The sequence below is a fragment of the Pseudoliparis swirei genome, chromosome 24, assembly GCF_029220125.1.
Source record: "Pseudoliparis swirei isolate HS2019 ecotype Mariana Trench chromosome 24, NWPU_hadal_v1, whole genome shotgun sequence".
NCBI lineage: Eukaryota > Metazoa > Chordata > Actinopteri > Perciformes > Liparidae > Pseudoliparis > Pseudoliparis swirei.
This window is the reverse complement of record NC_079411.1, coordinates 22,285,231-22,308,658: the sequence shown is the minus strand read 5'-3', so window position 1 is coordinate 22,308,658 and position 23,428 is coordinate 22,285,231. Positions and strand designations below refer to the sequence as shown.

General features: G+C 44.6%; 1 protein-coding gene across 1 annotated transcript; it reads right to left on the bottom strand.

Annotated features, from left to right (window-relative positions):
* Positions 1-6,507: 6,507 nt before the first annotated feature.
* Positions 6,508-17,621, bottom strand: LOC130190268 (somatostatin-like receptor F_48D10.1). The gene is made up of 5 exons (XM_056409587.1): positions 17,058-17,621; positions 15,765-15,866; positions 15,281-15,433; positions 14,505-14,599; positions 6,508-6,631 (listed from the first exon to the last, which is right to left on the bottom strand). The coding sequence occupies exons 1-5, from the start codon at positions 17,619-17,621 to the stop codon at positions 6,508-6,510; spliced, it is 1,038 nt and encodes a 345-aa protein (XP_056265562.1).
* Positions 17,622-23,428: the final 5,807 nt, after the last annotated feature.

Below are 23,428 nucleotides of genomic sequence, written 5' to 3'. Positions count from 1 at the left end.
GGAAATATAAATACAAACTGTTTATATAAGCGTTAATAAAGCTGTATTTTCGTACAATAATACAAGGTTAGTGTGGCAAAAACAGAAGCTGTTTTCAAATTGTCACCTTTAAAAAAAAAGTTTGTTGCAAACAACTCATGATTGGGCAAAATCAATTTACATCACATAAAGTTCAACTTCCAGAAACATCTGGACTGCCAAAGTCACACATTGTGTGGTTGACCCCACCTGGCACTGATCACATTCAACAATAACATTGCACCAACACAACAACAACAACACCTGACCTATCACAATAAAAGCTTCAGGGCGGACACATTTGCACTGTAAGCATTTTAAAGGTTAATGGAGGCTGTGCCAGTTGAGTCTGTTTAGAAACAGCCCCCGTAAATGTATTCAATTATACTGTAAACTAGGCAACCTCAAACAAACACACACATTATTGACACGCAATCGCACAAAGACACAAATCAAGAGGCCTATTATACAAAGAGGTCAGAGGTTCTGTGTTCAAAGCTGGCTAAACGTTGACATGAGTCACATTTCCTGTGGCTGAGAAGCCGTTATCTGGATACATGCAACAAGTGTAGTTTATTTGCTAGGTTGGAGGCAGGTCTAAGTGGGTTAGATGCACGGCTCCGCGCTATCGAAGCTCAGACAGCTATGCTAGTTAGCCCGCCCTCTCCCGTAGCCGGCGCGGAGCTACAGTCAGCTGATAGCTGTTCCCCGGCGGTAACCGTGCAGCCGGATGGTTGGGTAACTGTTCGCAGGAGTCGTAAGTCTACACAGAAGCCCGCTGTGCACCAACCACTTCACGTTTCCAACCAGTTTTCCTGCTCAGCGACACACCGCTGAGGAACACACCCTGGTTATCGGGAGCTCTATAGTCAGGAACGTGAAAATAGCGAAGCCACGGACCAGAGTCGTGTGCCTCCCGGGGCCAGAGCGGGCGCCGTGGAGTCTTGTTTGAAGCTGCTGGCTAAGGACAAGCGGAGATACAGTCAGATTGTAATACACGCCGGTGGTAATGACGCCCGAGCCCGCCGCTCGGAACTCACTAAAATTAATGTGGAATCGGTGTGCTTATGCCAAGACGTTGTCGGACACCGTAATTTTCTCTGGCCCTCTCCCAAATTTGCAGACAGACGAATTGTATAGCCGAATGTCGTCTTTCAACCGCTGGCTGTCGAGGTGGTGCCCAGCGAATAATGTGGGCTACGGAGACAACTGGAAGACTTTCTGGGGAAAACCTGATCTGATGAGGAGAGACGGCATCCATCCCACGTTGGACGGAGCGCGTCTCATTTCTGCGAATATGACCAAGTTGATCACCGGACTTAATCTATGACAACCCAGGGTTCAGATCAGGAACCGGGAGCAGAGTTGTAGTTTAACACCCTTCTCTGCTCTTCCATTCGAGCAGTTACCCACCCTTGACTTTAGAGTAGAGACTGTGTCTGTCCCACGGCCACTTCAATTAAATAAATCAAAAGTAAGCAGAAGAGGAGTCGTACACAATAACCTTATACAAGTTAACACAATTATTTCAGCAGTGCAACAAAATAGGTCTATTAAATGTGGTCTCCTAAATATTCGATCTCTGTCATCTAAAGCTGTGTTACTGAATGATTTAATATCAGATAATCACATTGATTTATGTTGCCTAACTGAAACCTGGCTGAGCCATGAAGAATATGTCTGCCTGAATGAATCGACTCCTCCAAGTCATATTAATACTCACATTCCTCGAGGCACCGGTCGAGGAGGTGGAGTAGCAGCCATCTTTGAATCGAGCCTATTAATTAATCCTCAACCAAAATTACACTACACCTCATTTGAAAGCCTTGTTCTTAGTCTTTCACATCCAACCTGGAAAACACTACAGCCAATTCGATTTGTGATTCTGTACCGCCACCAGGTCCATATTCAGAGTTTATATCTGAATTCTCAGAATTTATATCAAGTTTGGTTCTTAAAACCGATAAAGTTATTATTGTTGGAGATTTTAATATCCATGTGGATGTTGATAATGATTGCCTTAGTGCTGCATTCATCTCCTTGTTGGACTCGATTGGCTTCTGTCAGAGAGTACAGAAACCCACTCACAGCTTTGGCCACACGCTTGATCTTGTTCTTACTTATGGCGTTGACATTGAGCATTTGAACGTCTTCCCACAGAATCCTCTTCTGTCAGACCACAACCTCATAACTTTTGAATTTATACTACCGGAGTGTACTCCGTTAGTCAAAAGTTTCTACACCAGATGTCTAACTGACAGTGCTGTAGCTAAATTTAAAGCGATTCCTTCTGTATTTGATTCGATACCACGTCTCAATATAACAGAGGACTCCTGGTCTAACTTTAGTCCGTCCCAGATTGATCATCTTGTTGACAGTGCCATAGGCTCTCTGAGAATGACACTGGACTCGATAGCCCTCTGAAGAAGAAGACAGTGAGGAAGAGGAGGTTTGCTCCTGGTATAACCCTCAGACCCGCAAACTGAAGCAAGCGTCACGAAAGCTTGAACGCATATGGCGTTCAACTAATCTCGAAGAATCCCGCTTAGTTTGGCGAGATAGTCTTAAAACATATAAGAAGGCCCTCCGTAATGCCAGAGCAGCCTATTACTCATCAATAATAGAAAAAAAAATAAAAAAAAAAAAATAAAATAAAAACAACCCCAGGTTTCTCTTCAGCACTGTAGCCAGGCTGACAGAGAGTCACAGCTCTGTGGAGCCGAGCATTCCTATAAACCTTAGTGGTAATGACTTTATGAACTTCTTTAATGAAAAGATTTTAACTATTAGGGACAAGATTAATAATCTCTTGCCCATAACCAGTGCCAATCTGTTCTCAAGTGGAATGGCCTTGGAAACCGCTGTATGCCCTGGTGTATATTTGGAGGATTTTCTCCTATCAACCGTGACCAATTATTTTCAACGGTTTCTACTTGAACACGTCTACCTGTCTCTTGGACCCCATCCCGACGAGGCTGCTTAAAGACGTTTTGCCTTTAATTGGTGGCTCTCTATTAGATATTATCAATGTGTCTCTGCTAACAGGCCACGTACCACACTCCTTCAAGGTGGCTGTTATTAAACCTCTCCTGAAGAAGCCCACTCTGGATCCAGAGGTATTGGCTAACTACAGACCGATCTCTAACCTGGCCTTCCTCTCCAAGATCCTTGAGAAAGTGGTCGCAAATCAGTTGTGCGACTTTCTACATCATAATAGTTTATTTGAGAAATTTCAATCAGGATTTAGAAAACACCACAGCACCGAGACGGCACTGGTGAAAATTACAAATGACCTCTTAATGGCAGCAGATAAAGGACTCCTCTCTGTCCTGGTCTTGTTAGACCTTAGTGCTGCATTCGACACCATTGACCATGACATCCTGTTACAGAGACTGGAGCAGTCGATTGGCATTTCAGGCACGGCACTAATTTGGTTTAAATCCTATTTATCAGATCGATCTCAGTTTGTATTTGTAAACGATGACGCCTCGATAACCACCAACGTTAATCACGGAGTTCCACAAGGTTCTGTGCTTGGACCAATTTTATTTACCTTATACATGCTTCCTTTGGGCAATATTATCAGGAAACACTCCATAAACTTTCATTGTTATGCAGATGACACTCAACTATATTTATCGATAAAACCAGAGGAGAGCAACCAACTCTGTAAAATTCAAGCATGTCTTAAAGACATAAAAACATGGATGACCTGCAACTTCTTGATGTTAAACTCAGACAAAACCGAAGTAATTTTAATCGGCCCTGAGCACCTCAGAGATCAATTATCTGGTGATGTGGATTCTGTAGACGGCATTGCCCTGGCATCCAACACCACTGTAAAGAATCTTGGCGTTATCTTTGATCGGGACTTGTCCTTTAACTCCCACGTAAAGCAAATCTCAAGGACTGCATTCTTTCATCTACGTAATATTTCAAAATCAGGCACATCTTGTCTCAAAAGATGCAGAAAAATTGGTTCACGCGTTCGTTACTTCGAGACTGGATTACTGCAACTCCTTATTAGCAGGCTGCTCTAATAAATCTCTTAGGTCCCTCCAGTTGATCCAGAATGCTGCAGCTCGTGTTCTCACTAAAACTAAGAAAAGAGATCACATCACTCCTGCACTAGCTGCTCTGCACTGGCTCCCAGTAAAATCAAGAATCACTTTTAAAATTCTTCTCTTAACCTACAAAGCCTTGATTGGTGATGCTCCATCATATCTTAAGGAGCTTGTCGTACCATATTGCCCCACTAGAGAGCTACGCTCACTAAATGCGGGACTACTTGTAGTTCCTAGAGTCTTAAAAGTAGAATGGGAGCCAGAGCCTTTAGTTATCAAGCTCCTCTTTTATGGAACCAGCTTCCAATTTCAGTCCGGGAGGCAGACACAGTCACCTCGTTTAAGAGTAGACTTAAGACCTTCCTCTTTGACAGAGCTTATAGTTAGGGCTGAATCAGGTTTGCCCTGGTCCAGCCCCTTGATATGCTGCTATAGGCTTATAGCTGCCGGGGACGTTTAGGATGCACTGAGTACCTATCTCCTCTTTTTTCTCTCCTTAAGGATGAATTTTCATCTCTCAATCACACGTTACTAACTCTGCTTTCTTCCCGGAAGTCCTTTGACTTTACGTCTCATGGGGTCATCGGACCCTATGAGACCGCATAGATCCTATCTGCCTGATGGATCGTCTGGGTCGTGGAATTCCTGCTCATGACTACGCCACTGTCCTGTTGAGACTCCGCCCACTCCTCCTCCCCACCGCCATCTGCCTGATGGATCGTGGAGGTCTCCATCGTGGAATATGCCTACTATGAACTATTCATACACTCTGTCATATTCATTGAATGTATTTTAACTCTAAATCTGTCCTTCTGTACACATTACATCTATTGCATCTGTCCATCCTAGGAGAGGGATCCTCCTCTGTTGCTCTCCTCCAGGTTTCTTCCCTTTTTTTCCCCCTGAAGGGTTATTTGGGAGTTTTTCCTGGTCCGATGTGAGGTTTTGGGGCAGGGATGTCTATGTGTACAGATTGTAAAGCACTCCGAGACAAATTTGTAATTTGTGAAATTGGGCTATACAAATAAACTGAATTGAATTGAATACCAACGGTATAGAAAAAGGACGATGGCAGACTGTACAGATGTCTCCTTCACTCATCACAATTTACCCATTTAAGAAAATTCCTTTTTACTATAACACAGAGAACAAATAGTGCTTTGTGCTGTTGTAGTATAGTTGAGATTTTAATGTGAAAAGTTATTGTTTAAGACTAAATCACAACTTGTGGTTGAAAGGGAAACCCCTGTAAGGTCTGTTCTACCCAAATTAACTTCTCATATGACATTTATTTTCTCCACTTGTAACACCCTGTTCTGTTTCTCCTGTGTTCCGTGTCTCCTGTGTCTCCTCTGTCTTAATTGTTTAATTCCCTGCACCTGCCCTCAGCCACTCTTGTCTCGTTACTGTCTGATGTCGTACACCTGTTCCCCCCCTATATATTGTGTCAGTCTTTCCCTTGCCTCCTGTTGGATTGTCGTCTCTAGTTCTGTGTCCTTTTCCCGTCGTCCTGATTCTTCCTGTCTGACCCTGCCTGCTCTGAACTTGGATTCTCTGCCTGTCCCGTTTGGACCTTGTTGTTTTTTGCCTTGTTCCCTGCCAGATTTGTGTGTTTTGTCCCTCAGGTCGATTCACTCATGACCATGTCTGTTTCGAAGTAAAGACATTTGTTTCTCAAAAAAAAAAAAAAGGTCCAAAAGGGGCAGGCAGAGAATCCAGGGTCAAACAGGCAGAATCAGGAATACGGACCGGACGACGGGAAAAGGACCCAGAACTATAGACGACAACCCAACAGAAGACAAGGGAAAGACTGACACAATATATAGGGGGGTAAACAGGTGTACGACATCAGACAGTAACGAGACAAGAGTGGCTGAGGGCAGGTGCAGGGAATTAAACAATTAAGACATAGGAGACACAGAACACAGGAGAAACAGAACAGGGTGTTACACCACTGGCTTGTCCTCAATGTCATTTGTTAGTTCTGAAAAGTAAATCCCTTCTTACTTGTTGTGTAGCAGATAAACAACAAATGAGAGAAGTGAGGTGTGAATGGGATGAGAAGGCACTTCTGTCAAATGGCTGGGTGGAAAGAAAAAAATGTAACTTGAGCAGTAAGGAGACACATTGAGACCTGAAAACATTATTTGTGAGGTTATTTCACTGAAGATGGATCATAAAATGTTGCAATGTGTTTTGAATGAGGGTTCAGAAAATAGTCCTAGAACTGGATATTTACATGCAACTGTAGAAAAGCATCTGTTTTTTCTATTTTGGTGAGCTGATCCAATCCCTCTGCTTTCAGTCCTGTCGTCTCATCTCACGTTTCCGCATAAAACACCTGATGTGTGTATCGTTTGTTGGTTACTTCTCCCGTGGAGCTGTGGATGCAGGGCAGGAGGAGGAGGTGCTCAGGGCAGTGAGGTCAACATAGTGGTGGCTGCTGCGGAGGCCACCGGAGGATGGGCGGGAGGTTGGCGTGGAGGGGTGGAGCGGTGCAGGTCTGCTGCTGTGTGGGAGATAGGCAAGTCCGGAGGATGAGGAGAGATCTACAGGAAGAGGAAGAAGAGGGCCAGAGTCAAAGAGGAAGGGAAATAAAGGAAGAAGGCATCAAAAGAAATGGAGAGATTAAGGATAATACATATTTAGCTGGTTAGCTGGATGAGTCTACGCATCAAGCTGAGGTTTCCACCCTCCGGATTGTGAAACCAAGCCGTCGAATATTTGATAACAGGCTGCGAGGAAACATAGTGATTCTGCAAAAACAAGCCCATTATAAGCTATTTTTGCAATAATTACTTTTAATTGTACCCGCTGTCTTTGCCATTTTACCTCATATCTGCCTGACATTGTCCCAACACAATTATACTGATTTTAATGTGTGTGTGCTAAGTGTTGCAGAGAGAGAGAAAAACAACAAATAAAAGAAATACGGAGGTAAACATTTTTTTAAAGTTAGAATCATTGTGACTTTGATTAAAATAAAACCCCATTCATGATCATGTATATAAAGAAAATATTAGCGCTAATTGACCGCCATTCGCCACACTGGATTTAAATATACACACACGAGGGCTTTGCAGGAGACTGTGCAGCATGTCATCCAACATAAGCCTCACTGCATTCCTGTTTTTTCATTTAAATCCTGCCCCTTCGTTCTCTTATTTTCTAACTCGTATCAAGAAATATTTATTGGTTGGGAGAGTAAACAGACAAAACATACATGATTGTGAACAGCAATGTGAACCATCTTATTCTTTCAGGGGCCGGCCGGTCCATTACGGTATTGTAAATATAGAAAAATGGTCTATAGTTCAATGTATGAATGTATATATATATATATATATGACAAACGCATGCACATATTTATCTATATATATATATATAGATATTATATATATATATATATATGTGTGCGTTTGTCAGAATTAATTTGCATTTCTTTGCATTTGGTACCATGACGATGAAGAGATATGACATGGAGCTAAACTCCGAGAATAACTAGAGATCCATCAATAATGGAGCATTTGTCTCACTAACATTATACTCACTCACGTACACTCTTACACGCTGTGACTTATGGAGGAAGTTGCACTTTTAATCGCCTTGGACCACTTGAAGGAGCTTATGGGAGCGTCTCAGCCTCTCTGCCAGTCTAATGCGCCTCAGTGCTCTTGTGTGAGTCATCTAATTGGACACGGAGCCCCACGCTCTAGAGACTGAGTGGACGTTTCCTTTCGATCTCTTTCTGACACACACACACACACACATCTACTGTCATCTCATAATCTTTCACTACCACCTTCACATTTAATCGATGCCTCCACAGCCGTATTCACTTTACATCCTCCTTCAATCAGCTGCCTGTTGACTCTTCATCGGTAGACATGACTAAATGTGTGTGTGTGTGTGTGTGTGTGTGTGTGTGTGTGTAATTGAAGGATGTGGTATTAGCCAAGCATTTTAACTGTCCTGAAAGTAGTCAGAATAGCATCAGGGCTATTCAGCAACCAAGATTCAAGATTCAAGATTCAGATTTGAAATAACACTATAATAAGAAAGAAGAAATACAAAATATAAAAGAATACACTTTAGAGGGTGGTAATATGTACAAGAACAAGAAAAGTGCTAGTGTGTACGTTGATTCATTCATTGTTTTATTATAACAGCTCTCACAGGGTTTTTTTCTCCTTGTCACTCCACACACTCTCACACACACACACACACACGTAGTACTTGGCTGCTCTGTGGTCGTGGTGGGCGTGGTTACATTACATTACATGTCATTTAGCAGACGCTTTTATCCAAAGCGACTTACAATAAGTGCATTTCAACCTAGAGTACAAACTAAGAACAACAAGAATACAGGAAGTAACATTTCCTCAACATAGTCGAACTACAAAAGTACCATAAGTAAGTGCTATCTAAGTGCCACTGAAGTGCTAATCTGTGTTTTAATCCAGATATAGTCGGAAAAGGTGTGTTTTCAGTCTCCGACGGAAGATGTAGAGACTTTCTGCTGTCCTGATGTCAGTGGGGAGCTCGTTCCACCACTGAGGAGCCAGGACAGCAAACAGTCTGGATTTTGTGATTTATACTAGTAGGGTATTAAACAAATCACTTGAATTGTCTAATTAACTCGAAACACCTGCAAGGGTTTCCTGAGCCTTGACAAACACTCAGCTGTTATAAATCTTTTTTTTAACTTGGTCTGAGGAAATATTAAAATTTTATGAGATAGGATTTTAGAGTTTTCTTAAGATGTAAGCCATAATCAGCAATATTAAAAGAATAAAAGGCTTGCAATATTTCGGTTGATTTTCCCAGCTGCTCCTGAACGCATCATCTCACTCTTCCGGTAAGCTCTGGTTGCCAGCTCAACAGCGAGCATGACTTCTTCTTCTCTCCCTCCCGCTCCCTCTTGCTCAGTGTGTCTCATGTATAGTTATCCCCCTGCCTCCCTTAATGATAACGATACATGCAACAAGTGTAGTTTATTTGCTAGGTTGGAGGCAGGTCTAAGTGGGTTAGATGCACGGCTCCGCTATCGAAGCTCAGACAGCTATGCTAGTTAGCCCGCCCTCTCCCGTAGTCGGCGCGGAGCTACAGTCAGCTGTTAGCTGTTCCCCGGCGGTAACCGTGCAGCCGGATGGTTGGGTAACTGTTCGCAGGAGTAGTAAGTCTACACAGAAGCCCGCTGTGCACCAACCACTTCACGTTTCCAACCAGTTTTCCCTGCTCAGCGACACACCCGCTGAGGAACACCCTGGTTATCGGGAGCTCTATAGTCAGGAACGTGAAAATAGCGAAGCCACGGACTAGAGTCGTGTGCCTCCCGGGGGCCAGAGCGGGCGACGTGGAGTCTTGTTTGAAGCTGCTGGCTAAGGATAAGCGGAGATACAGTCAGATTGTAATACACGCCGGTGGTAATGGCGCCCGAGCCCGTCGGTCGGAAGTCACTAAAATTAATGTGGAATCGGTGTGTGCTTATGCCAAGACGTTGTCGGACACCGTAATTTTCTCTGGCCCTCTCCCAAATTTGCAGACAGACGAATTGTATAGCCGAATGTCGTCTTTCAACCGCTGGCTGTCGAGGTGGTGCCCAGCGAATAATGTGGGCTACGTAGACAACTGGAAGACTTTCTGGGAAAACCTGATCTGATGAGGAGGCGGCATTCATCCCACGTTGGACGGAGCGTCTCATTTCTGCGAATATGACCAAGTTGATCACCGGACTTAATCTATGACAACCCAGGGTTCAGATCAGGAACCGGGAGCAGAGTTGTAGTTTAACACCTTCTCTGCTCTTCCATTCGTTCAGCCACCCACCCTTGAATTTAGAGTTGAGACTGTGTCTGTCCCACGGCCACTTCAATTAAATAAATCAAAAGTAAGCAGAAGAGGAGTCGTACACAATAACCTTATACAAGTTAACACCATTATTTCAGCAGTGCAACAAAATAGGTCTATTAAATGTGGTCTCCTAAATATTCGATCTCTGTCATCTAAAGCTGTGTTACTGAATGATTTAATATCAGATAATCACATTGATTTATGTTGCCTAACTGAAACCTGGCTGAGCCATGAAGAATATGTCTGCCTGAATGAATCGACTCCAAGTCATATTAATACTCACATTCCTCGAGGCACCGGTCGAGGAGGTGGAGTAGCAGCCATCTTTGAATCGAGCCTATTAATTAATCCTCAACCAAAATTACACTACACCTCATTTGAAAGCCTTGTTCTTAGTCTTTCACATCCAACCTGGAAAACACTACAGCCAATTCGATTTGTGATTCTGTACCGCCCACCAGGTCCATATTCAGAGTTTATATCTGAATTCTCAGAATTTATATCAAGTTTGGTTCTTAAAACCGATAAAGTTATTATTGTTGGAGATTTTAATATCCATGTGGATGTTGATAATGATTGCCTTAGTACTGCATTCATCTCCTTGTTGGACTCGATTGGCTTCTGTCAGAGTACAGAAACCCACTCACAGCTTTGGCCACACGCTTGATCTTGTTCTTACTTATGGCGTTGACATTGAGCATTTGAACGTCTTCCACAGAATCCTCTTCTGTCAGACCACAACCTCATAACTTTGAATTTATACTGCGGAGTGTACTCCGTTAGTCAAAAGTTTCTACACCAGATGTCTAACTGACAGTGCTGTAGCTAAATTTAAAGCGATTCCTTCTGTATTTGATTCGATACCACGTCTCAATATAACAGAGGACTCCTGGTCTAACTTTAGTCCGTCCCAGATTGATCATCTTGTTGATAGTGCCACAGGCTCACTGAGAATGACACTGGACTCGATAGCCCCTCTGAAGAAGAAGACAGTGAGGAAGAGGAGGTTTGCTCCCTGGTATAACCCTCAGACCTCAAACTGAAGCAAACGTCACGAAAGCTTGAACGCATATGGCGTTCAACTAATCTCGAAGAATCCCGCTTAGTTTGGCGAGATAGTCTTAAAACATATAAGAAGGCCCTCCGTAATGCCAGAGCAGCCTATTACTCATCAATAATAGAAAAAAATAAAAACAACCCCAGGTTTCTCTTCAGCACTGTAGCCAGGCTGACAGAGAGTCACAACTCTGTGGAGCCGAGCATTCCTATAAACCTTAGTGGTAATGACTTTATGAACTTCTTTAATGAAAGATTTTAACTATTAGGGACAAGATTAATAATCTCTTGCCCATAACCAGTGCCAATCTGTCCTCAAGTGGAATGGCCTTGGAAACCGCTGTATGCCCTGGTGTATATTTGGAGGATTTTCTCCTATCAACCGTGACCAATTATTTTCAACGGTTTCTACTTGAACACGTCTACCTGTCTCTTGGACCCCATCCCGACGAGGCTGCTTAAAGACGTTTTGCCTTTAATTGGCGGCTCTCTATTAGATATTATCAATGTGTCTCTGCTAACAGGCCACGTACCACACTCCTTCAAGGTGGCTGTTATTAAACCTCTCCTGAAGAAGCCCACTCTGGATCCAGAGGTATTGGCTAACTACAGACCGATCTCTAACCTCCCTTCCTCTCCAAGATCCTTGAGAAAGTGGTCGCAAATCAGTTGTGCGACTTTCTACATCATAATAGTTTATTTGAGAAATTTCAATCAGGATTTAGAAAACACCACAGCACCGAGACAGCACTGGTGAAAATTACAAATGACCTCTTAATGGCAGCAGATAAAGGACTCCTCTCTGTCCTGGTCTTGTTAGACCTTAGTGCTGCATTCGACACCATTGACCATGACATCCTGTTACAGAGACTGGAGCAGTCGATTGGCATTTCAGGCACGGCACTAATTTGGTTTAAATCCTATTTATCAGATCGATCTCAGTTTGTATTTGTAAACGATGACCTCGATAACCACCAACGTTAATCACGGAGTTCCACAAGGTTCTGTGCTTGGACCAATTTTATTTACCTTATACATGCTTCCTTTGGGCAATATTATCAGGAAACACTCCATAAACTTTCATTGTTATGCAGATGACACTCAACTATATTTATCGATAAAACCAGAGGAGAGCAACCAACTCTGTAAAATTCAAGCATGTCTTAAAGGCATAAAAACATGGATGACCTGCAACTTCTTGATGTTAAACTCAGACAAAACCGAAGTAATTTTAATCGGCCCTGAGCACCTCAGAGATCAATTATCTGGTGATGTGGATTCTGTAGACGGCATTGCCCTGGCATCCAACACCACTGTAAAGAATCTTGGCGTTATCTTTGATCGGGACTTGTCCTTTAACTCCCGTAAAGCAAATCTCAGGACTGCATTCTTTCATCTCGTAATATTTCAAAATCAGGCACATCTTGTCTCAAAAGATGCAGAAAAATTGGTTCACGTTCGTTACTTGAGACTGGATTACTGCAACTCCTTATTAGCAGGCTGCTCTAATAAATCTCTTAGGTCCCTCAGTTGATCCAGAATGCTGCAGCTCGTGTTCTCACTAAAACTAAGACAAGAGATCACATCACTCCTGCACTAGCTGCTCTGCACTGGCTCCCAGTAAAATCAAGAATCACTTTTAAAATTCTTCTCTTAACCTACAAAGCCTTGATTGGTGATGCTCCATCATATCTTAAGGAGCTTGTCGTACCATATTGCCCCACTAGAGCTCGCTCACTAAATGCGGGACTACTTGTAGTTCCTAGAGTCTTAAAAAGTAGAATGGGAGCCAGAGCCTTTGGTTATCAAGCTCCTCTTTTATGGAACCAGCTTCCAATTTCAGTCCGGGAGGCAGACACAGTCACCTCGTTTAAGAGTAGACTTAAGACCTTCCTCTTTGACAGAGCTTATAGTTAGGGCTGAATCAGGTTTGCCCTGGTCCAGCCCTTGATATGCTGCTATAGGCTTATAGCTGCCGGGGACGTTTAGGATGCACTGAGTACCTATCTCCTCTTTTTCTCTCCTTAAGGATGAATTTTCATCTCTCAATCATACGTTACTAACTCTGCTTTCTCCCGGAAGTCCTTTTGACTTTCGTCTCATGGGGTCATCGGACCCTATGAGGCAGCATAGATCTATCTGCCTGATGGATCGTCTGGGTCGTGGAATTCCTGCTCATGACTACGCCACTGTCCTGTTGAGACTCCGCCCACTGTTGAGACTCCGCCCACTCCTCCTCCCACCGCCATCTGCCTGATGGATCGTGGAGGTCTCCATCGTGGAATATGCCTACTATGAACTATTCATACACTCTGTCATATTCATTGAATGTATTTTAACTCTAAATCTGTCCTTCTGTACACATTACATCTATTGCATCTGTCCATCCTGGAGAGGGATCCTCCTCTGTTGCTCTCCTCCAGGTTTCTTCCCTTTTTTTCCCCCTGAAGGGTTATTTGGGAGTTTTTCCTGGTCCGATGTGAGGTTTTGGGGCAGGGATGTCTATGTGTACAGATTGTAAAGCACTCCGAGACAAATTTGTAATTTGTGAAATTGGGCTATACAAATAAACTGAATTGAATTGAATTAATGAATCCAGAATGCATGACATTTTTGTTTTTTTAATTGCATTACAGAAAATAAAGAACTTCATCACAATATTCTAATTTTCTGAGACAGTCCTGTATATATATGACAAACGCATGCACATATTTATCTATATATATATATATATCAATATATATAGATATTATATATATATATGTGTGCGTTTGTCAGTATTAATTTGCATTTGGTACCATGACGATGAAGAGATATGACATGGAGCTAAACTCCGAGAATAACTAGAGATCCATCAATAATGGAGCATTTGTCTCACTAACATTATACTCACTCACGTACACTCTTACACGCTGTGACTTATGGAGGAAGTTGCACTTTTAATCGCCTTGGACCACTTGAAGGAGCTTATGGGAGCGTCTCAGCCTCTCTGCCAGTCTAATGCGCCTCAGTGCTCTTGTGTGAGTCATCTAATTGGACACGGAGCCCCACGCTCTAGAGACTGAGTGGACGTTTCCTTTCGATCTCTTTCTGACACACACACACACACATCTACTGTCATTTCATAATCTTTCACTACCACCTTCACATTTAATCGATGCCTCCACAGCCGTATTCACTTTACATCCTCCTTCAATCAGCTGCCTGTTGACTCTTCATCGGTAGACATGACTAAATGTGTGTGTGTGTGTGTGTGTGTAATTGAAGGATGTGGTATTAGCCAAGCATTTTAACTGTCCTGAAAGTAGTCAGAATAGCATCAGGGCTATTCAGCAACAATTCAAGATTCAGAGATTCAAGATTCAGATTTGAAATAACACTATAATAAGAAAGAAGAAATACAAAATATAAAAGAATACACTTTAGAGGGTGGTAATATGTACAAGAACAAGAAAGTGTACGTTGATTCATTCATTGTTTTATTATAACAGCTCCACACACTCACACACACACTGTGGTGGGCGTGTGGTTTTCTCGGTGCGCGGAGCGCTCGGATCGCCGTCATCCACGCCGTTGGCCTTGCACCTCACACTCCTCACACACAGCACCTGCAGGGCCACAGCATCAATTGGCTACAGAGAAGACATCATAAATCTCCCGTGATGAAGGTCGTTGGCCGTACACACATAATCAGATAAGAAAACAGCATTTGACAACCAGCAGATCTCAATGGATTTACTGTTACTTTGCACCGTGTTACAAAGCAAAGAATTCTAAAATCCAGTTGTTATTCAAGGTTAATTAAAGGCACTATTTGTTTATTGTTTCATCATCTTTCATGATATTCGAATACCATTTTTGTTTTTTAGAAACATTAGATAATTCATCTCAGGGTCCCTGGGTCAGGTTTGTGATCAAGATGATCGAGCAAGTAGTACACAGATGCTTTTTGTACCTGCCCTTTATAACGGTCAGATTAAAGTAAGCAGACCCTTTTAAGCATATTTAATTTGGTTAAATACGTCGTGGATTTGCTGCTCCCTGAAGAGAATACTGTACACATTGAAAGCAAAATAAGTGAAGTCAATTATCCCAAAATCAAACGTGCTACCTCATCATAGTGATAATATGAATCATTTTCAGATGTGTTGCTGATCAAATGATCATCCACAACCTATCAAAAAGTAACACTTTGACTTGTTACACTTCCTTTCTTGCATTACACCAAACACAGATACAACATTGTAACTATAACAAAGCTCTGAAGGCGTGTGACCCTACAAACCTACTTTTCTGAAGCTCTGCCTGAAGTTGTCCGAGAGGAAGCCGTAGAGCACCGGGTTGGCGCAGGAGTTGGCGTACGACAGAATGACGGCGAAGAAGTACACGCCGGCGGTGGCGCTGGACTCGGGGATGATGACCACCAGGTTGACCATGTTGAGTCAGACGTCGAGTAGTGGAGCCACAGGGATTTATGTCAAATACAAAGCTCTTAACAATTTGCAGTATAGGGATTTTTTAAGCTGTGCGTTATGTATTTTCCTAGGAGTTGGAGAAAAGCACATTGTGCCTTGTGGGAGATCTTTGCACACGTCACTGGCTGATGTGCTTATAGTTTATACCAAGAAACAAGCAGAACTGTCCCCCGTTGTGCACATAGAGAAGCTTATGAAGACTTCAGTTTTCATTGCATATTCTTTCCCCACAGCCCTTCATGTCAAATCACATTTAATTTTTTTGAAAGTGTTGCTTATTTAAACACCCATAACTTACCGAGCTAAATTGTGTTTCTGGCCACCTGCTAGCAAATATAATAACAATAATATAGAATAATAATATTGGATTTACTCTCCTTTTAGCTCTGTTTTTGGTCTCCTGATTGAAATATATGTGTCTTTCGACATTAAATGGTTCCCCACGTGTTCCCCATAGTGTAAGACACAGAGCTGGAAGACGCTAACATGCTGCATAGAACTGAGGAGAACAAACATTGTTTAATACAGCTTTAAATTAAAATATAGGTGTTAAAAACTCTTATGACGTAATATGTTTCATCATTAATTTGTTATTATATAAGTCACACGTCAGTTTCTTTGAATACTTTTACCTTAATAGTTTCATCTTGCAGTCGATATGAACACATGCTGATAACCTCCAGCAAATATCTGTCAGCCTCAGTGGATTTATATACTGTTTCCAGTTTTCATGCTGCACTCACTGTCTGCTTTATAGTTTCATATTTACTCAACAAACACAAGAGCAAAAAGTCAATTTAGTTTATTTTGCAAAATGGCAAATTATTCTTTTAATTCTGATCTTATGACATGAGTTTTGTTATATTGTTTGTTGCCGCTTATCTAGTTTTCTTAATACAGTTGATTAACATTTAAAACATCTAATTATAAATTATTATTATTATTATTACGTTGCTGTGAGGAAAGTAACACATGTGTACTTAATTATCTAAGACTATGTTTAAATAAATGATCTATTAATTTCGCCTTGAGAAAGAACGAGCTGACTTTAGTGTAATATTTTCTGAGTAGAACATGAATAATTATTATCTAGTATTCTTAATACAGTTGATTAACATTTAAAACATCTAATTATAAATGATAATAATTAATATTATTACGTTGCTGGGGGGAAAGTAACACACGTGTACTTAATTATCTAAAACTATGTTTAAAAAAATGCTCTATTAATTTCAACTTGAGAAGGAACGAGCTGACTTTATTGTGATCTTATGACTGGACTGAGTAGAACATGACCGATTATGTATTTATTTATTTTTTAATTTATATTTTATTAGTGTTCAGAATCTCACATACACATATTTAAATTTGTCAGATTCTTTGTATAAAGAGAAGTAAAAAACAAAAAAATAAACACATATACAAATAAAGAAACAAAAACAATACCATAGTAACAAAACTATAAATAAATAAAGCAGGGAGAAATCATTTTCTATAGAGTAAAGAAATACAGTCAGGCCATTTATCTGTGACCGATTATGTATTTTTAATGAAAGCTAAAGGGAGGCGACCGGGACTGCAGCTTGTGTACCTGAACATCCGAAAAGATGACCACGGGCAGAACCACCACGAAGGACAGGGCCCATACGGCTGCGCTCACCACCTTGGCCACGCGGGGGTGTCTCCACTTGGTGCTGCGGATCGGATGAACCACAGCCAGGTACCGATCGATGGACATGACCGTCAGGCAGAAGATGGAGGTGAACTGGTTCATGGAGTCCGCGGTCATCACCACGCGGCAAAGGAAGGAGCCAAACGGCCAATAGGAGAGCACGTTCTGGGTGGTGATCAAGGGGAGCCCGATAATGTAGAGCTCATCCGCCACCGCCAGGTTCAGGATGTAGCTGTTGGTGACCGTCTTCATTTTGGCGTAGCGCAGCACCACGTAGATGGCCAGGGTGTTGCCCGTCAGACCCACCAGGAAGACTGTGAGGGAGATGAGTGCGGTCATCACAGTGCTGCTGCCCTGGAAGGGGACGCTCTGGGTGGACAGGTTGGAGGAGACGTTGAAGAGGCGCAGGTATGAGAGGAAGGGCGAGGAGGAGTTGAGGTCCGATGTGAGGGGGAACCCGTAGATCTGGTCTAGGGGCTCCATTGTGGGGTTTCAGAGGGGAAGATGGTACCACTGTATAGTCCAGATGCAGATGTATTTGTCCCCCTGCTTTTTTCGCCGATTTAGAAGAAAACCTTTACTTCTGCCATTCTGGTTTATTCCAATGTTTGATTAGGAACAGTCAGGAGGAGAATCATCAGCAAGCAAACTACAACGTGTCGGACGAAAAACAAATACAAAGTGGTTTGACCTATTTTATGTATCTCTAATTTAGAGTTTACATTTAAGTGTGTGCATGGTGCATGTGCACAAGCGAGAGCGTGTGCGCTCTGACCACAGATGGGAACCGGTGATCTATCAATGGAAAAGGTGCATGCGTAATGAGCCGACTCCAAAGACAAAGATGTGTTGCCATGTATCCTATTTAACCATTTTGTTGACAAGGTGTCGTGTAACATAAATCCAATGCTGATACTTTAATAATCGCTGTCTCCTCTCCAGTGTATTCACGCATTAAAGTCTCATTCTGCCAACAGTCATGTTGCGCGACAAGCGGGAGCAGTGCCACAGCTTTTACGCACGGCAGATCGGTTCACTCTGTAATAATGCTTGCTTTATGAATGATTATACCTTTATGTTGTTATGACTGCACTAGTATCTCAACTTAGCTATATTCTCTCAATAATTGTAATACTGTTATTACTCTCATTGCAAAGTGACATTTTTAAATCACACATATCTGGTGAGACGTGAAGACGAGGACATGCTTACTTTGGGAAGCAGTGACAAAGCCCGAGTCCTTGTGTCACATTTAAAGTAGATCCCCCAGTTCAGTCTTCTGATTCTCCTCTGTGTAAATCTCCAGTATCGATGAATTGCTTGACTGTTCGCTGTCCGTGGTGCTGAGCAGATCGTCTCCGCAGCAGCTCCCGGCTTCTCTTTCCCCCTCTTCAACTTTCATACAACACAGATAAGAGAGGGTGAGAGAGAGAGAGAGAGAGAGAGAGAGGGGGGAGAGACACAGACAGAGAGAGAGACAGAGAGACAGAGTAAGATTCAGAGAGGAACAGAAAGAGAGAGAGAGGGGGGGGGGGGAAAGAGGAGAGAGAGACACAGAAAAAGAGAGAGAGAGAGAGAGAGCTTCAGCATTAGAGGTAAACATGAAACCAAGCACATTTAGTTATTTTGTCGGTTGGTAGTTTGTAAGGTGATATAATCATCATAAACATTCGGATGCGCTTCAGATTAACACTAAATAGTCACAAACTCAGCCACAGGTGATTTAAAGGGGCAGTGTGCAGGATTTAGTGGCATCTAGCGGTAAGGCTGCAGATTACAATCAGCGTAATGGCCCTTCTCTCACTGCTCCCTTTCCAAGCGTTTATGAGAACATGGTGGCCACTGGGCGTTATGAGAACATGGTGGCCACTGGGAGTTATGAGAACATGGTGGCCACTGGGCGTAATGAGAACATGGTGGCCACTGGGCATTATGAGAACATGGTGGCCACTGGGAGTTATGAGAACATGGTGGCCACTGGGCGTAATGAGAACATGGTGGCCACTGGGCGTTATGAGAACATGGTGGCCACTGGGCGTTATGAGAACATGGTGGCCACTGGGCGTTGTGAGAACATGGTGGCCACTGGGAGTTATGAGAACATGGTGGCCACTGGGCGTTATGAGAACATGGTGGCCACTGGGCGTTATGAGAACATGGTGGCCACTGGGAGTTATGAGAACATGGTGGCCACTGGGCGTAATGAGAACATGGTGGCCACTGGGCGTTATGAGAACATGGTGGCCACTGGGCGTTATGAGAACATGGTGGCCACTGGGCGTTGTGAGAACATGGTGGCCACTGGGCGTTATGAGAACATGGTGGCCACTGGGCATTATGAGAACATGGTGGCCACTGGGCGTTATGAGAACATGGTGGCCACTGGGCGTTATGAGAACATGGTGGCCACTGGGCATTATGAGAACATGGTGGCCACTGGGCATAATGAGAACATGGTGGCCACTGGGCGTTATGAGAACATGGTGGCCACTGGGCGTTATGAGAACATGGTGGCCACTGGGCGTTATGAGAACATGGTGGCCACTGGGCATTATGAGAACATGGTGGCCACTGGGCGTTGAGAACATGGTGGCCACTGGGCGTTATGAGAACATGGTGGCCACTGGGCGTTATGAGAACATGGTGGCCACTGGGCGTTATGAGAACATGGTGGCCACTGGGCATTATGAGAACATGGTGGCCACTGGGCGTTATGAGAACATGGTGGCCACTGGGCGTTATGAGAACATGGTGGCCACTGGGCGTTATGAGAACATGGTGGCCACTGGGCGTTGTGAGAACATGGTGGCCACTGGGCGTTATGAGAACATGGTGGCCACTGGGCGTTATGAGAACATGGTGGCCACTGGGCGTTGTGAGAACATGGTGGCCACTGGGCGTTATGAGAACATGGTGGCCACTGGGCGTTATGAGAACATGGTGGCCACTGGGCGTTATGAGAACATGGTGGCCACTGGGCGTTATGAGAACATGGTGGCCACTGGGCATTATGAGAACATGGTGGCCACTGGGCATTATGAGAACATGGTGGCCACTGGGCGTTATGAGAACATGGTGGCCACTGGGCGTTATGAGAACATGGTGGCCACTGGGCGTTATGAGAACATGGTGGCCACTGGGCATTATGAGAACATGGTGGCCACTGGGCGTTATGAGAACATGGTGGCCACTGGGCGTTATGAGAACATGGTGGCCACTGGGCGTTATGAGAACATGGTGGCCACTGGGCGTTATGAGAACATGGTGGCCACTGGGCATTATGAGAACATGGTGGCCACTGGGCGTTATGAGAACATGGTGGCCACTGGGCGTTATGAGAACATGGTGGCCACTGGGCGTTATGAGAACATGGTGGCCACTGGGCGTTATGAGAACATGGTGGCCACTGGGCATTATGAGAACATGGTGGCCACTGGGCGTTGTGAGAACATGGTGGCCACTGGGCGTTATGAGAACATGGTGGCCACTGGGCGTTATGAGAACATGGTGGCCACTGGGCGTTATGAGAACATGGTGGCCACTGGGCGTTGTGAGAACATGGTGGCCACTGGGCGTTATGAGAACATGGTGGCCACTGGGCGTTATGAGAACATGGTGGCCACTGGGCGTTATGAGAACATGGTGGCCACTGGGCGTTGTGAGAACATGGTGGCCACTGGGCGTTATGAGAACATGGTGGCCACTGGGCGTTATGAGAACATGGTGGCCACTGGGCGTTGAGAACATGGTGGCCACTGGGCGTTATGAGAACATGGTGGCCACTGGGCGTTATGAGAACATGGTGGCCACTGGGCGTTATGAGAACATGGTGGCCACTGGGCGTTGTGAGAACATGGTGGCCACTGGGCGTTATGAGAACATGGTGGCCACTGGGCGTTATGAGAACATGGTGGCCACTGGGCGTTATGAGAACATGGTGGCCACTGGGCGTTATGAGAACATGGTGGCCACTGGGCGTTGTGAGAACATGGTGGCCACTGGGCGTTATGAGAACATGGTGGCCACTGGGCGTTATGAGAACATGGTGGCCACTGGGCGTTATGAGAACATGGTGGCCACTGGGCGTTATGAGAACATGGTGGCCACTGGGCGTTATGAGAACATGGTGGCCACTGGGCGTTATGAGAACATGGTGGCCACTGGGCGTTATGAGAACATGGTGGCCACTGGGCGTTATGAGAACATGGTGGCCACTGGGCGTTATGAGAACATGGTGGCCACTGGGCGTTATGAGAACATGGTGGCCACTGGGCGTTATGAGAACATGGTGGCCACTGGGCGTTATGAGAACATGGTGGCCACTGGGCGTTATGAGAACATGGTGGCCACTGGGCATTATGAGAACATGGTGGCCACTGGGCGTTATGAGAACATGGTGGCCACTGGGCGTTATGAGAACATGGTGGCCACTGGGCGTTATGAGAACATGGTGGCCACTGGGCGTTATGAGAACATGGTGGCCACTGGGCGTTATGAGAACATGGTGGCCACTGGGCGTTATGAGAACATGGTGGCCACTGGGCGTTATGAGAACATGGTGGCCACTGGGCGTTATGAGAACATGGTGGCCACTGGGCGTTATGAGAACATGGTGGCCACTGGGCGTTATGAGAACATGGTGGCCACTGGGCGTTGTGAGAACATGGTGGCCACTGGGCATTATGAGAACATGGTGGCCACTGGGCGTTATGAGAACATGGTGGCCACTGGGCATTATGAGAACATGGTGGCCACTGGGCATTGTGAGAACATGGTGGCCACTGGGCATTATGAGAACATGGTGGCCACTGGGCGTTATGAGAACATGGTGGCCACTGGGCGTTATGAGAACATGGTGGCCACTGGGCATTATGAGAACATGGTGGCCACTGGGCGTTATGAGAACATGGTGGCCACTGGGCATTATGAGAACATGGTGGCCACTGGGTTGTGAACATGGTGGCCACTGGGCGTTATGAGAACATGGTGGCCACTGGGCGTTATGAGAACATGGTGGCCACTGGGCGTTATGAGAACATGGTGGCCACTGGGCGTTATGAGAACATGGTGGCCACTGGGCGTTATGAGAACATGGTGGCCACTGGGCGTTATGAGAACATGGTGGCCACTGGGCGTTGTGAGAACATGGTGGCCACTGGGCGTTGTGAGAACATGGTGGCCACTGGGCGTTGTGAGAACATGGTGGCCACTGGGCGTTATGAGAACATGGTGGCCACTGGGCGTTGAGAACATGGTGGCCACTGGGCGTTATGAGAACATGGTGGCCACTGGGCGTTATGAGAACATGGTGGCCACTGGGCGTTGTGAGAACATGGTGGCCACTGGGCGTTATGAGAACATGGTGGCCACTGGGCGTTATGAGAACATGGTGGCCACTGGGCGTTGAGAACATGGTGGCCACTGGGCGTTATGAGAACATGGTGGCCACTGGGCGTTATGAGAACATGGTGGCCACTGGGCGTTGTGAGAACATGGTGGCCACTGGGCGTTATGAGAACATGGTGGCCACTGGGAGTTATGAGAACATGGTGGCCACTGGGCGTTGTGAGAACATGGTGGCCACTGGGCGTTATGAGAACATGGTGGCCACTGGGCATTGTGAGAACATGGTGGCCACTGGGCGTTGTGAGAACATGGTGGCCACTGGGCATTATGAGAACATGGTGGCCACTGGGAGTTATGAGAACATGGTGGCCACTGGGCGTTGTGAGAACATGGTGGCCACTGGGCATTATGAGAACATGGTGGCCACTGGGCGTTATGAGAACATGGTGGCCACTGGGCGTTATGAGAACATGGTGGCCACTGGGAGTTATGAGAACATGGTGGCCACTGGGAGTTATGAGAACATGGTGGCCACTGGGAGTTATGAGAACATGGTGGCCACTGGGAGTTATGAGAACATGGTGGCCACTGGGAGTTATGAGAACATGGTGGCCACTGGGCGTTATGAGAACATGGTGGCCACTGGGCGTAACATACCAACATGAAACGCTGCTGACAGCGTTGGGTTTGTCCGTTCTGCTGCAGGACTCCGTGATGGAAACAGAAACGGCTCATTCTAAAGTAATGAAAACACACGATTCTTTGTTTCAAGTCATTATACAATAATGCAAACTTAGCTATGAATATTAGATTTCTTTCAATAGATCCCCACCATACACACTGGACATTTATAGGTGCTTTTTAAGTGGAGATATCGTATAAACAAACAGTTGTGTTTACATTCAGTGGCACATGTACAAGTTTGCATTTACAACAGTAGAATA

Bases quoted from the DNA above. Each gene is read 5' to 3' on its own strand.
- LOC130190268 (XM_056409587.1), bottom strand. From the start codon at position 17,621: ATGGAGCCCCTAGACCAGATCTACGGGTTCCCCCTCACATCGGACCTC. The intron at 15,434-15,764 runs GTAAGTTATGGG...CTCGACGTCTGA, and splicing joins CAGAAACACAATTTAGCTCG to CTCAACATGGTCAACCTGGT. The intron at 6,632-14,504 runs GTGTGTGTGTGA...CTCTTCCTGTAG, and splicing joins AAAACCACACGCCCACCACA to ATCTCTCCTCATCCTCCGGA.